Source organism: Mixophyes fleayi, chromosome 4 (assembly GCF_038048845.1).
Source record: "Mixophyes fleayi isolate aMixFle1 chromosome 4, aMixFle1.hap1, whole genome shotgun sequence".
Taxonomy (NCBI): Eukaryota; Metazoa; Chordata; class Amphibia; order Anura; family Limnodynastidae; genus Mixophyes; species Mixophyes fleayi.
This window is the reverse complement of record NC_134405.1, coordinates 25,135,100-25,148,612: the sequence shown is the minus strand read 5'-3', so window position 1 is coordinate 25,148,612 and position 13,513 is coordinate 25,135,100. Positions and strand designations below refer to the sequence as shown.

At 43.0% G+C, this 13,513-nt stretch overlaps 1 protein-coding gene and 5 non-coding genes across 6 annotated transcripts; 5 read left to right on the top strand and 1 right to left on the bottom strand.

The window, feature by feature from the left end:
* The first annotated feature begins 342 nt into the window (after window positions 1–342).
* On the top strand, window positions 343–2,963 carry LOC142149712 (transcription factor HES-7.1-A-like). The gene is made up of 2 exons (XM_075205017.1): window positions 343–434; window positions 2,022–2,963. The coding sequence occupies exons 1-2, from the start codon at window positions 423–425 to the stop codon at window positions 2,436–2,438; spliced, it is 429 nt and encodes a 142-aa protein (XP_075061118.1). The 5' UTR covers window positions 343–422; the 3' UTR covers window positions 2,439–2,963.
* A 1,659-nt stretch (window positions 2,964–4,622) lies between these two features.
* On the top strand, window positions 4,623–4,704 carry TRNAS-CGA (transfer RNA serine (anticodon CGA)). Its single transcript has one exon. It is a non-coding gene; the product is annotated as a tRNA-Ser (tRNA).
* A 146-nt stretch (window positions 4,705–4,850) lies between these two features.
* Window positions 4,851–4,924, bottom strand: TRNAT-AGU (transfer RNA threonine (anticodon AGU)). The gene has a single exon. It is a non-coding gene; the product is annotated as a tRNA-Thr (tRNA).
* A 961-nt stretch (window positions 4,925–5,885) lies between these two features.
* TRNAS-CGA (transfer RNA serine (anticodon CGA)) lies at window positions 5,886–5,967 on the top strand. The gene has a single exon. It is a non-coding gene; the product is annotated as a tRNA-Ser (tRNA).
* A 4,064-nt stretch (window positions 5,968–10,031) lies between these two features.
* Window positions 10,032–10,113, top strand: TRNAS-UGA (transfer RNA serine (anticodon UGA)). The gene has a single exon. It is a non-coding gene; the product is annotated as a tRNA-Ser (tRNA).
* A 3,242-nt stretch (window positions 10,114–13,355) lies between these two features.
* Window positions 13,356–13,437, top strand: TRNAS-UGA (transfer RNA serine (anticodon UGA)). Its single transcript has one exon. It is a non-coding gene; the product is annotated as a tRNA-Ser (tRNA).
* Window positions 13,438–13,513: the final 76 nt, after the last annotated feature.

The following is a 13,513-nucleotide window of genomic DNA, read 5'->3' as shown; positions in this document are numbered from 1 at the left end:
CCCAAAAAGTGACATTACTTATAGTGTGCAAAGTAGTTGTATAAAAAAAAGTAACAAAAGCTGTAAAATGTGTTTTGTTTAAATCCCTCCTGTCCTGGAAGGGGTTAATTCACTAATAAGTCAGAGTTCTAGCCTTACCAACACACCTGTAAGATGGAACAATGCCTTAATAATATAGAATCAAGAATCGGCCATTCTCCTTATCAACCTCCCTGAATTATGTTGTGTAAATGGCATGATGAAGCGCTAGGTGCTACAAGAATCCTCTTACAACCAATAAAATAAGATCTGTGATGTCTATTAAACGGTAGTAATGTATCTTCTTTCTACTTGCACAGCTCTTGAAACCGCAGGTAGAAAAGCGAAGAAGAGAGAGAATTAACAACAGTCTGGAGAAACTGCGAGTTCTATTATCTCAAACAATGACCGATGAGGTGAGACTGAACCCCTGTTACAGCTTTCATCAGTTTGGTTTTCAGCCATCAATGAATTTCTGGGGGTGGGCAACTTGTGACTATTAACCCCAACAACTAAAGACCTGAATTGTGCTCTTTCATGTAATACCAGATGTCTAGCGAGGGGCTCAAGCACGCTAATGGTTCAATGCAGATCTTTATACGCCATAACCACTATTTCAAAAGAACAGACCTGTTTTTCTAGTTGGATCTAAAGCTGTAGATCTATTACATCACTTAACTGCAGCCTGAGAGCATTGGAACATCATTATCTGATATTGTTTTACAAGTTTTGAACACATTAATGATATCCAGTAGTTCTCTGTTCCCTCAAGCGGGATTATTTGGTAGGGACCTAGTAAACTACAACTCTCTCATTTCATATAGCAGCTGCTCTCTTATCCATTAGGGTGGCGGTTCCCAAAGTGTGCGCCGCGGCTCCCAGGGGTGCCACGGCGCTGTCACAGGGGTGCCGCGGGCCAGCCATAGGAAAAAAAAACCACAAAAACTTACCAATCCGCACAGCGCCGGGACCCAGAATCAACCTCTCTCACGCAGTGTGTGTGTGTCATTCACTGACAGCTGCGTGAGAGAGGTTGATGCTGGGTCCCGGCGCTGCCCGGATTGGTAAGTTTTTGTGTTTTGTTTTTCCTATGGCTGGCCCGCGGCAGAGACGACAGAGGAGGGGGGACCAGCGTGAGAGAGGGGACAGAGGAGGGGGGACCAGCGTGTGAGAGGGGACAGAGGAGGGGGGACCAGCGTGAGAGAGGGGACAGAGGAGGGGGGACCAGCGTGTGAGAGGGGACAGAGGAGGGGGGACCAGCGTGTGAGAGGGGACAGAGGAGGGGGGACCAGCGTGTGAGAGGGGACAGAGGAGGGGGGACCATCGTGTGAGAGGGGACAGAGGAGGGGGGGACCAGCGTGTCAGAGGGGACAGAGGAGGGGGGGACCAGCGTGTCAGAGGGGGACCAGCGTGTCAGAGGGGGGACCAGCGTGTCAGAGGGATAGAGGAGGGGGGATCAGCGTGAGAGAGAGCAGAGGAGGGGGGACCAGTGTGAGAGAGGGCAGAGGAGGGGGGACCAGCGTGAGAGAAGGCAGAGGAGGGGGGACCAGCGTGAGAGAGGGCAGAGGGGGGACCAGCATGAGAGAGGGCAGAGGAGGGGGACCAGCTTGAGAGAGGGCAGAGGAGGGGGACCAGCGTGAGAGAGGGCAGAGGAGGGGGACCAGCGTGAGAGAGCAGAGGGGGCAGCGTGAGAGAGGGCAGAGTGTCTGGATGCAAAGGGGGCAGAGTGTCTGGATGCAGAGGGGGCATTTTTGCATACAACTAAATAAGTATTTCTGTCCTGACCTAAATACTTATTACAATTTTTTGACACAACTACTTCTAAAACAGGACTGCTCAGTAATTATTTTGGATGGGTGCCTTGAAAAATTTTTGGAGACTCTTAGGGTGCTGCGAACTGCAAAAGTTTGGAAACCACTGCATTAGGGACCTGCTAGAGACCTGTGAGTGTAATGGGCAAAGCATTTTTGGTTAACTTGTTTAATTTTCTTTTACTCTAACAGAAACTAAAAAATCCAAAGATAGAGAAAGCAGAGATCCTGGAGTACACTGTAGAGTTTCTCCAGTCCAGGGTGAGGTCCTCCGAGGTCCAAGAAGAGCTCAATCTGAATCTCCAGTCCGGCTTCCAGCGATGTCTTCAAACCACGATGCACTTCATAAACTCCACCCCACATTTGTCCCATGTGAGCGGAGACTTGCTCTTCCGACAATTGTCTTCCTTAAATCTGTCTGAGAAGTCCTCTAAAGCTGACCAAGACTCTGTTCATCTCTACAAACCATTGCCTCTTCTTTCTCACAGCACATCCCCAAACCCTCTTTGCCCAAGCAACAGCCCGATAGGCCTCACAAATAATGTTGCTGACGTCCAAGGGGAATGGAATTCTGACCAAACGGGTAGGTCATGGAGACCTTGGGTATAAGTGGACTGACTTCTTCAATATGCCTTACAGTATGTCATCTTGAGATACATATGGTGTGTCTTACATCCAGACTGACATGACCTTACTCAAGTAGGAATGAACAGCCATTTACTTTTGTTTTGTTGAACCTGGTATCATTCCATAGTATGACTCTGGAATTACCAGGAGCCCCATTGGTGGGCTAGATTTGGAAACATAATTGTCCGTCAACGAGCACTTGGAGACAATTCTTCAACAAAATGGCTGCCTCCACTGTATGTTATTGAAGGGGTTTGCAAAAAGGCATATGTTAAAGGTGCAAGTTCCAGTTTGCACGCATCATCCCTGACCCATGGCTGACTGTATGATGGATTCTCTGGCTTTGCTCCTTTATCCTGCTGTAGATTGCCTGGCAAGAAATCTGAACGATTTTAAGAACACTGATTTGTATACAATATTTGTATATGTACAATGCAGTAATTATTGTCAACTATATTTATAAAGTAATTTTTGTTTTTTATTCAATGTTTTGATGCATGAGAAACTGTATTACTTAAAATTAATATACATTAAACGTGTATATGTTAAGGTTTTTCCTGCTGGTTAAAACTAGGACACCCCCAACACCCAAGGATGAATGCAGCATGAAATCTGTCTTGAAGGTACTGCCTCTGCTAGAGCTTTCTGCAGGAATCCTTTAGTTATTGGTTAATCTTGTTAGACACATTATAAGCAACAGTGACACCTACTGGCGGTAAATAGGCAGCACTCGGCAAACAAAATACAAACGAAAATAGTATTTTCTAAAATAGCTATAAATACACAAGGATAGGGTTAGTATGTAGTCGGGGCCGGTGCTAGCATGTATGGCGCCCCCCTGCAAAAAAAATAAATTTGCGCCCTCCTCTTTTATAAGTTATTTGTTCTTTCAATGTTTTTTCTTTTAATAACAAATCATATAATACACTTTAAAGAGAGCAATACAAATAAATACATTAAACAGCAAACCTGAATTTCTTTATGACTAATATAAATGAAGAATATGTGTTCTTTGTAATGAGGTTTAAAATGTTTTGCAAATTAGTTTGGTTGTGCCCCCTTCATCACATGGTGCCCCCTTCATCACATGCTGCCCCCTCTCCTCCACCACACGCTGCCCCTCTCACCTTTTTCAACTTTGCTGTCTCTCCCTCTCCTTTAACAATCTTGCTCTCCCCTCTGTTATTTACTTACCTTGCTATGACCTTCTACTGTCTTCTGTTCTTGGCTTGGTGTGCTGCTCCTCACTGAAAGTGTCGGGACGTGATGATGTCACGCCTGACACTGTCAGTGAGAAGGGAGCAGAAGGGTTAGGGAGATTTTTCCTATAATTTTTTTTTTGTCCTGGCGGACCAGCGGGTATGGAAGGTGGGGAGAGCACCCCTCCAGTCTTGCGCACCACACCCACCCCTCGACCCGCTACCTTGCTTAATCCGCTTACTGTGTGCTGCTGGTCCTGTAGTAAGTCTAGAGTGGGCATTATCTGTCAGACAAATAAATAACTATCTATTGAATGTAAGTTTCCCATAAGAGATGAGCTTCCTTCCAGGGACCACATCAAAGGCCAGTAAATATATACTCAATGTTTTTTAAAAAAAATTAAACTCCCTTTCCCTTCTCTGCTCCTGGACATGCTGACAAACCCTTCTGTACACATTGTCGCTACACTGAGGCTGTCCCCATCTTTGGATTTCCAGCCATTGCACTTATCCGTCAGGCAGGAAGAGTGTATCATCATCATCATCATTTATTTATATAGCACCAACATATTCCGTAGAACTTTACAATTGGGACAAACATAGTAAACTAATAAACAAACTGGGTAAAACAGACAAAGAGGTGAGATGAGGTGTATAAAGGATACTGCAACTCTACCGTAAATTATAAAGATCATAGAAGTCTCTGAAGAATTTTGTGGCTATATATAAACTCAAGTTAATATAAAGTCCATGGGGGGGGGGGGGGGGGGGGTTATAATCATCTTGTTCTGAGATCATAAAACAATGAGTCTACAGATATAATTTACAACCCAGTCAATGGATAATATTTATATATTTATTTTTTTATTCTGCTTAATGTTTATTCTACAAGTTGATTAACATTCTTAAATGGCTGTATTGCCCTTATTCCAGGTTCAAACACAAGGGGCTGCAGGAGTAAGACAAGGCTGTGATGGCCGAGTGGTTAAGGCGTTGGACTCGAAATCCAATGGGGTTTCCCCGCACAGGTTCAAATCCTGTTCACAGCGATTAGGATTTTTTCATTTTGGGGGCATTGAAAATGATAGGAACTATCATGAATAAAAAAAGTAATTATGTAAACATGTGTTAAGATAAAAAAAAAATGTAGACACAATTTAAATTAAAAAAATAAAATAAAAAAAAGAAACCACCAAGGCACTGCTGAGATTCGAACTCAGGATCTCCTGTTTACTAGACAGGCGCTTTAACCAACTAAGCCACAGCGCCACAAGTGCCCAGTTTCTATCAAACCTGATAACATACATTGTGTGATAAATCGTTTACGGGAACATATGAAAACAGCAAATGTGACTTTCGAAAGTCTGTTCTTATAAAAATAGTTGTCTTTTTTTTAATTTTAAAAATACAAACATTTTTGTAACCTTAAAATATGCAAGTGATGGAAATATTTGGTTAAAATCCCATAAATATTATCAGCCTAAACAACGACTTATGGTGTCATCATTTATAATAGTTATAATATTTACAATATTAACATAATAATAATATCATTAATAATATATTTAATATAATAATAATATTAATATAATGTTTATAATAGTTATAATAGTTATAATATTTCTAATAGTTGTAATATTATATGTATAATATATATAAAATACTATATATATATATATACATAATATATATATATATATATATATATATATTATATAATAGAATAATATAATTCAGACGTCATCACTTATAATCGGTGAGTTCTGATGTTAATACTTATAATCGTTGAGTTGTGATGTCATCACTTCAGTGTTCATTAGTAAAACTTATATATTTATTAACCATTATACACCCCTTACTGTAAGTTAACATGGATCTCAGACGCCACCTTAGATTGTTTTGACCTGTATATTTGCCATCATGTGCTTTTATATGATCACTGAACTCCTCTGTGGCAACTAATAATTCTTATCATTCACAGTATAGTTTATTTTTTTTTCTTTGCATTTATGAAAATACCACTTTACTTTACCATCCAAAATGATTTTGGGAGACAATTAACACAAGGCAATAGAAAATCTGAAAAACTCAGGTGCACCAACCAAATTGCAATACCTAAAGAAAATAAAAATCTTCAGAAAATTGGCAACAATTTCCAGTCCAATTTTGTAAAAAAAAAAAAATTTATCACGTGCCTGAGACATAAAAATCAATCAATTTTTTTCACCAAGCTGTGATGGCCGAGTGGTTAAGGCGTTGGACTCGAAATCCAATGGGGTTTCCCCGCACAGGTTCAAATCCTGTTCACAGCGATTTGAAAATTTTCTTTGGAAGTATGTTAATTTGGCATAGTTGGTTCTCATATTTACAATAACGACGTCTGCTGATGTGTCATGTAGTTTCAAAAATTTTGGATAACATATAAACATAAATAACACCATGTACCAGACCTAGCAAGTATTACAAATTTGACCTACAACATAAATGTGCAATCTTACAAGTACATGTAAAAGTAAATATAGCACCACCTAGAGGTTGTAAATCAGTATTTTTGAATGATGTCCTTTGTACCAATAATGAGGCGGTGGTAGTCACTTTAACGATGCTGTAAACACTGACAGTCTGTGTTTTGAATATGTCGCTGTGTTTACATTCGGATTATGTACATCGCTGTAAACACAGACAGTGTTTACAGCAATGTAAATAATCCGAATTTAAACACATCGACATATTCAAAAGACAGACTATCGTATACACAGACTCAGCACAGTTCCGATGTGAGGAAAGCATGACACTTTAAAATGACGTCACTTTGAACCGCGACTTGAACATTTAAAGCGGAAATGCAACAGACTCGATGTACGATCATGTAATGTAAGTATGAACTTTACCGTACCAGGCAGGGGTGCACGCAGGATTGTCAGGGGTGGGTTTCCCCCCCCTGACCCAAAAAAAAAACCTACGAGAGAGAGCTGCGCATGCGCAGCAGCTCCGTTTCGGCAGCGCTGTCCTATACAGCAGCCGCGGCGCTGTCAAAGAAGCGTCCGAGGCGGTGTTGTATACAATACAGCACCGCCGTGGACGCTTCTTTGACAGTGCCGTGGCTGCTGTATAGGACAGTGCCGATATGGTGGCCACTTAGTTAGCGCGGGGGGGAGGTTTCTGGAGACTCAGAAACCCCCCTGCGTGCGCCACTGCCAGGATTAGGGTTACGGTCAGGATTAGGGTCACAGTTAGGATTAGGGTTAGGGTACTTATATTACATGAACATACCCCATGTCTGTTGCATTGCTGCTTTAAATATACCAGTCTCGGTTCAAAGTGACGTCATTTTAAAGTGTCAGAATCTCCACAAATCGGAACTGTGCGGAGTCTGTGTATACGTGTCTGTGTTTTGAACATGTCGCTGAACATGTCGCTGTGTTCACATTCAGATTATTTATGTTGCTGTAAACACTGTCTGTGTTCATAGCATCGTGAACACGTACAACATCCTAATGAGGTTACACTTATTATAACCAGGGATTTTGCAAGTTTTCTGGGCAGATGATGCTGACAATTGATAATTGGTGACAGTTGTTATTTACATTTGAAATACTTTAGGACCTTCGGATATACAGAGAATTTAAAAGGACAGTTTGATTGACAGCTGATTGGTCAGGCCATTGTCAAGCCTGGCAGGACAGAGCATGAATCAAGCAAAGGAAATCCGATTTGCCTGAGAAGTATGGATGTGCACCGGCCACTTTTGGTGTCTCGTGTTTTGGATTCGGATTTGCTTGAGGTTTCGGGTTCGGATTTGTTTTGCAAAACACCTGACGAAAGGTTTTGGTTCGGATTTAAGGTTTTGGATTCGGATTTATTTTGAAAAAAACATAAAAAGTGTTAAAATCAAGTTTTTGGGTTTATTTTCACTCCTACACTATTATTAACCTCAATAACATTCAATAACAATCATTTCCACTAATTCCCAGTCTATTCTGCAGAATCAGTGAACTTTGTAATATTGCAGTACCAATGGACTTATACTGCAGGATTGTTTTTAGATATTTTTTTTTAATTTCTTTTTTTGTATAATTATTTTTTTTTTATTTTTTTTATAACTTTTTTTAAAAATTTTCGTGGCGTGCTATGCTGTGCTCTTCTAAGGGCATTGTTATTTCTACAGCACAGCACAGGATATAGCAGGACAGAGGACCACCTAACACAACCTCCCTCTACCCTGATCAATGCCCGAGTGAAGATGACGGCGGCTAGTGGGGAATTTATAGGATCCGAGTATCGCGAGATCCGACAACGGGATTATGACTCAGAGCCTCGGTTTCAGTTTTGCAATTGGCGAGAATACCCGGATCTGTCTCGGATCCGGCTCGGATCGGCAACGTTTGGGTGGGCTCGGATTTCAGATATCTGAGCCCGCTCATCTCTACTGAGAAGCTTTCCCAGCCAACGCAACCGCTGCTCATATGTGTAATGTATGGTCACCCTTCATGTGTGTTCTGCAACAATCTGTGTACTGTTAACTTGTTGAAAACTTGTAGCCATGTGAATGATATATGATTTAATATTCAATAAACCAGCTACTTATTTTGAGAGATATCTAAGTGGTAACTGAATCTTAATGCAATGCTAAAATGAGCCATTAGGGACCTGATTCCTCCATCCACGATTATCAGTGACTTAGTGATATAGAGAAAAGTGGTGTAAAGGGGTCCCAGGTCCCGGGATCGTTACATAGGTCTCAGCCAGCACACGGGCCTTAAATCTCAGCAAGGCCCAGGCCCTAACCTCAGCCCCCAATTTTATCAGTCTCAGACTCCAATCTACCCTTGGACTCACTAACCTCAGTGTCAGCCCCCAGGCCTCACCAACATCTAGGTAGGCTTTCCCCATTCCCAGGGTTATGGTGATGTCTAGTTATATTGTGTTCCTCCTGCTGTGATTGTTATGTTGCTATTGTTGATTTGGACGTCATCTGAAATGTGTGAGTAAGGCCTCCGAATGCACAGCATGGTGAGTCGGCTGTTTGTGCCGTATCTCTCTCACTCTTCCCTTTCTCTCTTCCTTTAACAATTGTATATAGCTTACCCCGCAACAGTTATCTAGGCCAGTGGTTCCCAAACTTTTGCAGTTTGCGGCACCCTTAGAGTCTCCATCATTTTTTCACGGCACCCCTCCAAAATAATTACCGAGCAGTCCCGTTATATAAGTAGTTGGGTCAAAAAAACATAATAAGTATTTAGGTCAGGACAGAAATACTTATTTAGTTGTATGCAAAAATAATACACATAAATCCAAGGGAAAAGAATATATTTATATATTTTTTTCAATTATATTTCTGTCAAAGAATAATTTACAGCTCACACTGTGCCCTCCTTCATCTCCACACACTCTGTGCCCTCCTTCATCTCCACACACTCTGTGCCCTCCTTCATCTCCACACACTCTGTGCCCTCCTTCATATACACACACTCTGTGCCCTCCTTCATCTCCACACACACTGTGCCCTCCTTCATCTCCACACACTCTGTGCCCCCTTCATCTCCACACACTCTGTGCCCTCCTTCATCCACACACTCTGTGCCCTCCTTCATCTCCACTCACTCTATGCCCTCTTTCATCTCCACACACTCTGTGCCCTCCTTCATCTCCACTCACTCTATGCCCTCTTTCATCTCCACACACTCTGTGCCCTCCTTCATCTCCACTCACTCTATGCATGCTCACTCTGCCCCCTCTGCATCCTCACTCTGCCCCCTCTTCATCCTCACTCTGCCCCCTCCTTCATTCTTATGCCCCTCCATTGCTGTTTCCTATGACCATTCCCCTCCATTTCTTTACTTACCACACTTGACCTTCTTTCTTCTATTTCTTCGGTCTTGTCTTCTGTCTTACCAATTAGGCGGTGCCTTGGACCCAGCATCCTCTCTCCTGCCGCTTGTCACTGAATGTCGGGCGTGATGATGTCATGCCTGACAATCAGTGAGAAGCGAGAAGGGAGGAGGATGCTGGGTCCCGGGCGCCACCAGATTGGTACGTTTTTTTTTTCTCCCCCTGCCACGGCACCCCTGGGAGCTGCGGTGCACACTTTGGGAACCGCCGATCCAGGCAGAATGAGGGCAAAATAAGCCAGCCCCTAATTTCCGTGAACCATTGAGACAAACCCTGTTCCAATCATACCTATTCTCTGGGGAGCCCACCTATTTGCCCAAAAGCACTGCCATTTTCAAGGTCCATAAATTTGCACCGTCCGACTGAAATCAGGATAGTTTGGAGGTATGCTTATAGCCAGGCTTCAGCAGCATTCCAAGAAGTCTGCTACAGTTTTTCCATGATGCCTGCAGGGATGTCTATTCTACAGAAAACTTTCTTGTGAGCTGTGATGGCCGAGTGGTTAAGGCGTTGGACTTGAAATCCAATGGGGTCTCCCCGCACAGGTTCAAATCCTGTTCACAGCGACTAGGAATCTTTTGGTGAGACAATTACCTCTTGATATCCAACAAGTTCAATATTATTTCAGAACTGGTTAAAGATATTGACAACACTTGATGGTTTTCAGTTTTCTTCAACTGAGGTTACATAGCACCACCTACAGTTTGGCACATGGTATTAAAGGTAAATAAGTGGATGTCCGATCAGGTTGTGATTCCAAAGCACAACAAAAGCGATTGATTAAAAATAGAGTTGGGTTTAGATATCAAGAATAGAAATAACATTCAAAGATACAGCCAAAAGCCTGAGAGTAAGCCAGCACCAGCATAATGCTTCAATAATGAATGTTCTGCTGTCCAACAGGAGGAGCTGAGTTACTTATACACAAGAGGATGCAGGGGGGGGGGGGGTCGATTGTATAACAGGAGTTTCAGTTATAGTTACACTGGTCACTTTCCTATAAGGCAAGTCTTCAGTTCTTTGTTTTTGAAGCTTGGGTTAATTCTCCATGGTAACTGTGTATATGACCAAATGCTCATCCCCCCAGCCACCCACCAGATACTGGTTATACAAGTATTTCCCCAAAAAGATACTGGTTACACAAGTATTTCCTCTCAGACTCCCACCATTAAAGAGTTACATAAACGTACTTAGTGTAATGTTATGTAAAGTCTGATTTTATACACAATGAAACAATAATGGGAATTAAGTCGGATGTGATGGCAACAGTGTACGATATGATAGAAACTAATCACAGATGTATGCGTTTAATTGCGATCACATCACACATAACATAATCATAAATATACCGTATTTCCCCATGTATAAGACGCACCTTTTTCCCAAAAATTTTGGGTCTAAAAAGTGGGTGCGTCTTATACAGTGCCAGCGCTATTTACATCCCTCCAGAATGAAGAAGAAGAAGATCCCTGTTGGACTAGCATCACTTATCAACCCCAACCACAGTGGAATAACCGGACACTGATCCCACCACTCTCCGCCTGCGGTGACACGGATCCAGTACCGAAGAGTACCCAATACACTCTATAAATACTAATCAATCTAACAGTTTCCTCTCCCGGCACCTTTTTCGGGACTCAGCGGTGTGTCCATCATGGGGCTTGAGCGCTGATTGCGGTGAGAGAATAAGAGAGAGGAGTCGCCGCCCCGCCACTGCCACCTCACAGGAAGCGAAGGGATTTACATGGCCGGGGTCCTACACGGTGGTGTCCGCTCTGCTGCCTGCAATTTGTCCAAGACAAGTATGAGCGTTCACTCACCCTGGTACTTGTACCCGCAGAATCGATCAGCTCACTCTGTGAACAAATTCTTTTGTTTCCTAGTTTCGGTATTCTAAAAGAACAAAGGTCCCTCAGGCGCCTCCCGCTCGGTGTGTTCAGCGAGGGAGAGCTTTGCACTGCCTACACAAGATGAGAATGAGTTTGGGAAGGTGAGTTTACAAAACACAGCAACTCTCGGGAATAGCTTGAGTCACTTTGTGTAATACATTTTTTTTCAGATTTTGGGCCCCAAAATTAGGGTGCGTCTTATACATGGGTGCGTCTTATACTTGGGGAAATACGGTACATCATACTTGCCAACATTTTTTTTTCTTTTTCCGGGAGATGCCGGCTGGGACGTGGGCGTGCAGGGGGCGGGGCTGCGAAATCGCGTCATTTTGGCCCCGCCCCCGTGACGGAATGACGCAAATCGCGTCATTTTACAGTGGGGGCGGGGCTAAACGCCGCGATTCCGGGTGAATCGCGGCGTTTAAACTAAATTTTTCCCCCTTCCTATCAGGGAGATTGCCACACTCGTCTGGGAGACTCTTGCAAAATGCGGGAGTCTCCCGGACAATCCGGGAGAGTTGGCAAGTATGCGGTACATTGATTCAGATTGATCTTTCATACAAATGTAATAATCTGACATTAACAATGGTATGGTTCGGTGATGCGCTTTATGGATAAAAATAAATAAATCAGTCTACCATTATAAACAATGTTAGAACTAAGAATCACAGTCAGGAACCATTCAAGGTTCTGGCACGCAATGTAACATCAGAAGCAGGGGAAATGGTTACACAACAATCTGGCATCCTGGAGATCAGTACAGTGGGTTAATGTAGTGTCTGAGGTGCGTTTGGTGCCAATGATGATACCAGCTCCCGGAGTATGAAAAAGCTTACTAAGAGTCGTTTTCACATAGCCCCGGAAACTCGCATCCCCAGCCTGCAAGCCAAATGCCAAAATGTGAGTGACCTATACTTCATGGCAAGGTGTTTGAAATGATAGGCTTTGAGAAAGGTCCCTATATAACCATGTTTGCCAGAGGTTTGTATCAATGTGGCTGTGTTGTGTGACTGTAGCCTCCTCCTTAACAAGCGACCAATCAGTTTTATGATGTTAGAAAAGTCTTTAATGAATTATCGATAATTTGCAAGCAATAGGAATCGTTGCATAGACTTAACATGTTTAGGGACTGGCCATTCTTCAATTGCTTGGGTTTTAAAAGGATCCGATTGCCCTATGAGAAATGATATATCCCAGGAATGTCCTCCCTGACCCCAGGCCTCATTCAGCAGTCTAAGTCCCCAAAAAACATCTAACAGCCCCCAGGCTTCATCTTCCACCCCTCGGCCCCAGTTCCTGGCCCCAAAATTAGCTCAGATCCCATATACCTCTCAGACCTCCGTTAACATGTCACCGCCAGCCCTCAGGCATCAGGGACCCCCAACCAGAGCTCCTTAACCTCAAGGACCTCATGCTTAGATTCTCCCAGTCATCAGTTCACGTCTGTCCTGCACTCCAGGGGGTAAATGTAACAAGCTGAGAGTTTTCTGGCGGGTTTGAAAAGCCAATCAGATTGTAGCTATAATTTATTTAGTACATTCTACAAAATGATAGCTAGAATCTGATTGGTTGCTATAGGCAACCCACCGGAAAACTCTCAGCTTGATATATTTAGCCCCAGGACTCAGCCAGCCCGAGGCTCAAATCTCAGCTCCCAGACTTCATCAGTTTGAGGTCTCAATCTACCCTCAGCCCCAGAGTCAGCCTACAGGTCTCACAAGCAGTGGCCATCATTTAGGTAGTCAGTCCTCATTCCCAGCGCTATGGTGATATCTAGTTACATTGCACTTCTCCTTCTTTTACTGTTACATTGTTATTGTTGATTTGTTGTTGTATGTGTGTTAATGTATAGTACATATATGATAGTTGTCAGGTCCTGCATGCAACCAGCCCCAGAGAGTAACAACATGCACAGGTAAGCTGTGGTGGCCGAGTGGTTAAGGCGTTGGACTTGAAATCCAATGGGGTTTCCCCGCACAGGTTCGAATCCTGTTCACAGCGAGGTGAAACTTTTTGTTTGAGACATTTACCAAGATGTACTTGGATGTACTTGGATACATATATCCAAGACACTTAA